General features: G+C 41.3%; 1 protein-coding gene across 1 annotated transcript; it reads right to left on the bottom strand.

The window, feature by feature from the left end:
- Positions 1 to 2,328: 2,328 nt before the first annotated feature.
- LOC141194455 (uncharacterized) lies at positions 2,329 to 8,141 on the bottom strand. Its single transcript, XM_073662376.1, has 2 exons — positions 7,913 to 8,141; positions 2,329 to 3,946 (listed from the first exon to the last, which is right to left on the bottom strand). The coding sequence occupies exon 2, from the start codon at positions 3,790 to 3,792 to the stop codon at positions 2,470 to 2,472; it is 1,323 nt and encodes a 440-aa protein (XP_073518477.1). The 5' UTR covers positions 3,793 to 3,946; positions 7,913 to 8,141; the 3' UTR covers positions 2,329 to 2,469.
- Between the last annotated feature and the right edge of the window lie 323 nt (positions 8,142 to 8,464).

Here is an 8,464-nt window from a genome sequence, read left to right as displayed (position 1 = left end):
CATTACTACAGGACTGGATGAGAAAGGGATTTATTCTATAAGAAGCGCTGGGGCCACAAATGAGAGAATCCGGGCCCCGTGGCTGGATACTCTGGGCCCCCAGCGTGTTAGGAGCAGACGGGGTCTTTGTCTCTGGAGCTTCTCTGCTCGGTATAATGAGACTCTGATCTTGTTCTTATAAAGAGGGTTGGAGTAAAATAGAAGCTGCCTGAATATGAGGACCTTGTCTGATCTCTATGTCCTTGTGTACAGAGCTATGGAGATAGCGCTATTCTCTGTATAATAGATGTGATGTCGCTGGTGCCCTAATATTCCTGTACAGGGGTCTCTGTAGAGATAATCTTACCCCAGCATTATGGATTGGGAGAAGGGAAAAAGGGATTGGGGACATTTTATTGTAATTTCCCTTTAAAAAAATGTAATAAAAAAATAACTGATTATAGAAAGTGTTTCGTTTTCCCACCATGTTGTCTGTAGGAGAAGTAAAGAGCCGAAGCTGAAGAAGCTTCATCTCCAGAAGTCTACAAAAGAGGGAGGATTGGCAGCTCCGAATGTCCTTGTCTAGTTTGGGATTGGGAGTTAGGAAAAGAGGCAGGAGGACATTTTGGGATTTGTTTTGGTGGGTGGGGGCAAGAGATGCAATATTTGTCCGTATAGTGTAAATATATGAATACAGTTAGATCCAGAAATATTTGGACAGTGAATCTTTGTGATTTCAGCTCTGCAGGCCACTAATCTGGATTTAAAGTGAAACAATAGTGATGAGCAAGCACTAAAATGCTCGGATGCAATGAGCCCAATGTAAGTCTATGGGAAACTAGAGCATTTTTCAGGCGGCTCCCTCCGGCGGTCTGCAGGGGGCCTAAAAATTGCCCAAATCGATGGGAACAGTGCTCAAATGACATGGGAACAGCATGGGGAAGACCCCTGGAAGAATTTCTGACTCCCAGGTCACTGCTGTCAACATCGTTGTCAAAGGTATTACACCACTTTTACGGACTCACAATAAAATATACAAAAACGAAACCAAAATGGATTTTCCTGGGAAATATGTTAAGGAACATCCTTTCCAGGGTAAAGACTTGTATATAAGGCAAAATAAATAAGCAAAAACAAAAATACTCCTCCACACCTTGGGCTATGTTCACATGTAGCGTTTTTGATGCGTTTTTGCACTTTTGCATTGCTTTCAACCAAGACAAATGCATTCACTGGGAAATGTCATTTTAACATTTTACAACCTTATCTGGCCATGTGGTGTGTGACACATCATCAGACACATGCATACAGTGCTGAAAAGACATGGGTACAGCATGGGGAAGACCTCTGGAAGCATCTCTGACTCCCAGGTCACTGCGTAAAACCATAGTCATCAGACGTGATCCTATATTACTGCTGTAATAATACAGACATTTTTGGCAACATGACAAATATTAAACGCCATTTAAAATGGGCAAGGCGAGTGGCAAGGGAGGGGGAAGTGGACATGCACGCCAATGCCGTGGGCAACATGAAACTGTGCCTTCTGAGGGAGCAAAACAGGCACCCACATCATGTCGAACTACCTTCCTGTCCCAATTTCTAGGGGTCCGCGTAATACCACTCTTGAAGCCAGAGCAGTGTGAAAAGGTTGTTGGTTGGTGTTAGAAAAACTAACACTTCCTTACTTTAGGTAAGGGTACGGTGAGAATAGAGACGAAAACAATCTTGAATTGTGTGGATAAAACAAAAGCTTATCTAATGTTCATTCAAAAGTGATTACAAAAATGAAGAAAATATTTCATAGCACACAAAAAGAAGAATCAGGTTAGAAGAGAGAAAGGAAACAATTATAGGTTCTTACGTATCCAGTATAGAAGCATGATCCGTGTTGGAGATACTCGAGGAAGGAGTGATCTCCCCCATTCAATTCTGGCTCTCCTTATATACCATCTCGCCTCATAGACATACATTGGAGAATATTTTTAGTTTCATAACCCAATATGGCGACTTGCTGATATATTAGTAGCTTCTACCATATTAGAACGAAACTAGTGTTAGGATCATTCAGCCATGGAGGGTCCTTGTTGGAGTCGGGGTATCCCCGTAACAAGAAATACACAGACACGTAGTGTATAATCAAGTACTGGGAAGCCCCTGAGCGCGTCTCCCTCTATAGGTGCAGTCCCTTTATTTATATTAATAATCATTTCTTTTTTTTTTTTTTTTTTGTCAGACATGCGCAGTAAAATGCCTTTGTTTCACAAACAGTGAAGTGATGATTAGTAGAAGGTTGCTGAGACAGCTAAAACAAGTTACAATCTAGTTTCTGGGCGTCAGTCCAAATGTCCAGATAAGGGAAGAATAACTTCATCTGTGTCTTACATCGTAGTCTTGCGTGAAGTACAACTCCCATCATCCTCTCAGTCCCCCCTTTGATTCTTCCTTATGGACTTTTGGTAGAAGACCTGGTCCGGGAGTTCTTTTCTTTCATATTCTTGAGTCCATATTACAAAGCTTATTTATGCATATTAAAATAATTTTTAATCCTATTTTAAACACTACATATATGACTACTATAACTAGCACAATCTGTAATATACCTTGCAGAATTCCAGCCACCCAACCTCCAATACCCTTAAACCAGTTCTTTGGGTTGAGAAAGGAGAAGGTGTCTGACCACCAGCTATCTTTATTTTGATCATTGTGTCTGTCATATTCGTCCCACATCTGCATCAACATTGGATACACAAAGAAAGTGCTGAATATTTTATTAGGAATTCCCATTTGGACCACATGTGGCCTACCTGAAGGTCTAGGCGAGTTGTCGGCTGCTCTTTTGTATAGTGTGTGTTTAGGTACTGCTTGCATATCTACCTGCTGATTCTGAACTATAAATGTGGCCGGTGTTAAGCGTCCTAGAGTACATGTACCTTTTATTCCTACTGGGAGCCATTTATATGCTCCATTTCCACAAATCCAGAAGGTTCCTTCAGGCAGATCCCATATTGCAGAGTGTTGGAGCACCAACCTATGTACCAAATCTAAAAATTTAGATACATTCTGAAGTATACACCAAGGGGGTTTTTGACCTAATGGACTACAGTATCCTGCATCTGGATTTTCACAAGTCGGTGTACCTGGGTCATATGCACTTGACTCATTACATAATATATTACCTGGTATTTTTGAACATGTATCATTGTTTCCATCGGGGAATAATTGTGAATATTTCCAACCATTATTGTGTATGTATTTTTCTACTATATCAGGTTTAAAAGGTTGAGAAGAAGATACTGTGCTACTAAAACTGAGTTGTATATTTTCTGTAGGAATTAACCCTAAGTCTGTTAGTCCCGTCTTATTTCTAGGAACCCATACACCTCCTTTAAACGCTAAATATTGTAAGTTGTTTATTTTTCCGGTCATATTACCTTGCCACCAGGGAAATCCCACCCACCCCACAACTGGGATGGCAACAGTAGTGTTCCATAATCTAGAATTAACGGTTTGGTTATTTGCTAATTTGTCTGAGCAATTAGTCCATGTAGACACTTCCTCAGGGGTCATGGGTACGGCCAGGAAGGGTATGCTCGTGGCTGATATTGGAGAATGCGTACAAATCCAACAGTCTGCTATTTTCTGTCCGCCATCGAGCAGCCCGTTTACCAATGTCTCATGATGTTTTATAAATTTATTACCTGCAGGTTTTGGGGAACTTAGTTTATCCCACAGGTCTCCCTGATCTATCGTTATAGCTAACACAAGTACAATCACCACTATTTCTTTTTGCAATGGCTTGCATGTACCCATGCTGATTTTCCTTCCAATTTTGCTGCAGTTGGAGTTGTCAATAACACCTGATATGGACCCTCAAATCTGGGTTCTAGCGTTCTTCTGTTATGTCTTTTTACGTAGACTTCGTCTCCTGGTTGCAGCTTGTGCGTTCCCTCAATGGAATCTGGATCTGGAATGGAAGAGAACACTAAAGAGTGTATTTTAGACACATGCTTACATAAATTTTGTACATAAGCAGTTAAGCTTTCAGTTTCTAACATTAAAGTCTGTGGGAAATACAATCCTGTATTGGCAACTCTACCAAACAATATTTCATGGGGGGTGAGTTTGCTCTTTCCCTGGGGGGTGTTTCTGACTGAATACAATGCTATTGGGAGACACTCAGTCCATGGTTTCTGTGTTTCTGCCATGGCTTTCTGTATTTTTAACTTAAGTGTTCCATTCATTCTCTCAGCCTTACCAGAACTCTGTGGGTGGTAAGGGGTGTGTAGTTCACTTTTTATACACAACATTTTCATTACATTCTGAAAGATCTCTCCAGTAAAATGTGTACCTCTATCTGACTCGATCACTTCTGGGATACCATAACGGGGTACCAGTTCATGTGCTATTTTTACTGCAGTGACTTTAGCCGTGGCTGTATGAACTGGATAAGCCTCTGGCCACCCCGAAAACATGTCCACACATACCAGTACATACTCATAGTGTCCATGCTTAGGCATCTGGATGTAATCGATCTGAAGTCTCTGGAACGGATATAGTGGTCTTACATGGTGCTTCTGGGGGGTCTTAACAGTCTGTCCTGGATTGTGGGCTAAACAGATTTCACAAGAACCACATTTTGCTCGAGCTACCTGGCCGAACCCTGGGGCTAACCACTTCTGTCTGACCCTCTGTATCATACCGTTTGCAGACACATGTGTAGGTCCGTGGGCTTCACTGACCACAACAGGGTACCATGCTCGGGGGAGACAAAGCTCATCTCCTTTTCTCCATAGTCCTTCTTTTTCTTCTGCCCCCTGTTTCTGCCACTCTTCTTTTTCTTCTCTACTCACCTGCTGGTGGGCTTCTTTGAGCCGTGTAATTAAGTCAAATTCTGATACTGCACTAATAGTGTGGTCAGTTGTCAGAGGTTTTACTGCAGCTCGCTTAGCAGCCTTGTCGGCTCGGTCATTACCCCTAGCTATCTCGGTGTCGAGTCTTACATGTGCAGGTACTTTTATTACTGCTACTTGTTTGGTTGAGGCAGCTGATTCTAGGATTTGTCTAATCATTTGTCCATGTTTTACTGGTTGACCTGAAGCTGTCATGTAACCTCTAGCTCTCCATATACATCCAAAATCATGTACAATACCATATGCATATCAGTAAAAATATTAGCGGTTTTTTCTTTTGCTAACTGTAATGCTCGTATTAGAGCTAATAGTTCAGCTTCCTGGGCTGAACAGCTGGCCTGCATTGGCTCAGCTTCAATAATATCATAATCTGATACAATGGCATAACCTGTGTGAAAGTTACCAGTTTCATCTGCATACCTACTACCATCTATATACATATGTAGGTCTGGATTGTCAAGAGGGGTGTCCTGTACATTAGGTAGCCCTTGTGTTTCTTGTTCTATACACTGTAAGCAATCATGTATTATATTGTCTTGGTCGTGGTATTGTAAAAAATTTTCATCTTCGTCTTCCTGACCTCCTTCCACTCCCCCCTTTGTCTCTAGTGGTAACAGAGTGGCTAAATTTAGAGACAATATGCGGCGAAAAGTGAGGTTTGGTGGCATTAGTAAGGAGCATTGTAATCTAAGATGTCTAGCCATTGAAATGTGTTTTGGCAATACCTGATTCAGTATGCCATGTACATCATGTGTAGTTTGTACTATTAAGGCATGGTCTAGTACTATTTCTGAGGCTTTTTCTACCAAAAGAGAGACAGCTGCTACTACTCTGACACATGATGGTGCAGCTTTGGTAACATTATCTAATTGAGCAGAATAGTATGCGACAGGTCTTTGTTTATTTTCATGTTTCTGTGTTAGTACTCCTGTAGCATGATTAGACATTTCCGCAGCCATTAATTGGAATGGTTTGGCGTAGTCTGGGATTCCCAAGGCCGGGGCTGACATGAGACCTTTCTTGAGGTCTTGAAAGGCTATGAGCGCTGATTCAGTTAACTGGAAAGGCTCGATTTTTAAACAATCATATAGAGGTTGCATAAGCTGACTAGCATGTATAACCCATTGTCTGCAGTGTGATACTATTCCCAAAAATGCTCTTAATGTTTTGTAGTTCTTGGGAGGAACAAGATCTCTAATGATTTTTAGTCTGTCGGCGGTGAGGTGCCGAATACCTTGTGAAATGCAGTGTCCTAGAAATACTACCGTAGTCATACAAAGTTGTACTTTTTTCTTGTTAACTTTACAGCCCATGTCTGCTAGAAATATTAACAACCTTATTGTGTTGCTGTTTGCGGACTCTTGAGCAGGGGCACATAACAATAGGTCATCAACATATTGGAGAATTACAACCTCATCCGTAGGTTTGAAATTTTGAAGAACTGATCTCATAGCTTCTGAGTACAAGGTAGGTGAATGTATCATACCCTGTGGTAATCTTGTCCATGCTAATTGTCTATTCTTAAATGTAAATGCAAACAGTTTGTAACAGTCTGGGTGTAATGGTACTGAAAAAAAAAATGCATTTGATAAGTCTATGACAGAAAATACTCGTGCTGTTGCTGGGATCTGTGATAGCAACGTGTGTGGATTTGGCACAACAGGAGTAATAGGTTCCAAAATTTTATTTATCTCTCTTAAATCATGTACCATCCGGTACCTAGCAGCTGACCCCTCAGTAGATTTCTTTTTTACGGGGTACAACGGTGTATTGGCTGGTGACTTTACTTCTATCAGTACTCCAGTTTTTAGATAATCTTTTATCTGTTCTCCTATGGCATGTTCTTGTTGGGCACTAATAGGATACTGTCTCAATTGGGGTAGTGTCACACCTGGAACAGGAGTGACTTTTACAGGAGCTATTGGCATTAGTCCTACATCGGTGTCATGTTGTGCCCATAATTTTTCTGGTACCTCAGAAAGATCTAAAATAATTTGGGTAGGGGCAGGATCTTTCTCATCCTCTAAGGCTTGGACTTTTACAATGTTTTCTAGAGACTCTTGGTCATCAGGCACCAAAATTTGGACTCTACCATCCTTTGTCTCTTACCACTCCTGCTTTTCTAGCCCGAATGTCCTCCCATAGTTTCCTGTTAAACCTGTCATGCCTTGCTACCTGAAAAGTTTTGCAAACTTTCCCTAAATTCTTAGTTGCTTCTACACCACACCTTTCTTTCACGATTGTATAGACATCTTGTTCATCATTTGTGGTCTCAGTCTGTTTGTTGCCCATTTTTCCTGACTATTCTTACCTTAGGAGGCTTTTTGGGTTAGATAAAATATATTCTATATTTTACCTTTCCTCGTTACCTATTCTGTCCTAAGGAGCCAGTATCTTGTTGCCCATTTTTCCTGACTATTCCTACCTTAGGAGGCTTTTTGGGTTAGATAAAATATATTCTATATTTTACCTTTCCTCGTTACCTATTCTGTCCTAAGGAGCCAGTATCTGAAACGGTTTCTCTGGACCGTTTTGTCTGAAGTGTAGAGTAATTCTAACACACATATATATGGCAACAAGGGCAAGACCAACAATACATAAAATGAACCATACAGTCTCCATTATATATCGTGTCCCTGGAGTATTATCATTACTTCCATGGGCTCATTCTGTCAATCTCTTATCCGTCAAAAAAGGAGGACAAAGGTTCGGGAGTTAAGCGTGAGCGAAGGTTTCCCCGAAAGGACACAACCTTATGACTCAGTTAGGCAATCTCCGTAATACTTATGTCATCTACCTTAGTGCGGCTTATGAGGCTATTCCCGACATCCACATCTCTTTCATACCATCCGTTTCATAACCTTCTCTGACCTCTCCTTCGGCAGATCCTACAGTATATACATGAATGACCCGAGCTATAGGTATCCTTCTCTACTAGTTCCTCAATCCCAACACAAGATATGCATGAAATTTACGGACTATCGCAGAGCAGATGTAAGAGAACTAACAGTGTCTCTTACCTGGCCAGGTTTGTCATCTGCTGTTCCGATGTCCCAATCTCAGCGGTTACTCGTGCCGGTCGATGAACTTGAAGGAATACGCAGACCTCGGGTCCCTGTTTCGGGCGCCAGGAATTGTTAGGATCATTCAGCCATGGAGGGTCCTTGTTGGAGTCGGGGTATCCCCGTAACAAGAAATACACAGACACGTAGTGTATAATCAAGTACTGGGAAGCCCCTGAGCGCGTCTCCCTCTATAGGTGCAGTCCCTTTATTTATATTAATAATCATTTCTTTTTTTTTTTTTTTTTTGTCAGACATGCGCAGTAAAATGCCTTTGTTTCACAAACAGTGAAGTGATGATTAGTAGAAGGTTGCTGAGACAGCTAAAACAAGTTACAATCTAGTTTCTGGGCGTCAGTCCAAATGTCCAGATAAGGGAAGAATAACTTCATCTGTGTCTTACATCGTAGTCTTGCGTGAAGTACAACTCCCATCATCCTCTCACTAGTAACTCGTGACATATGCATTTTGGCTACGTGAACATCACCTCTTGTTGGTATATTTTAAACA

The sequence above is a fragment of the Phyllobates terribilis genome, unplaced genomic scaffold, assembly GCF_046119375.1.
Source record: "Phyllobates terribilis strain yellow unplaced genomic scaffold, ASM4611937v1 Scaffold_71__1_contigs__length_7168151, whole genome shotgun sequence".
In the NCBI taxonomy this organism is placed as follows: domain Eukaryota; kingdom Metazoa; phylum Chordata; class Amphibia; order Anura; family Dendrobatidae; genus Phyllobates; species Phyllobates terribilis.
Note: the sequence above shows the minus strand (reverse complement) of the source record. Positions and strands in the feature narration are given on the sequence as shown.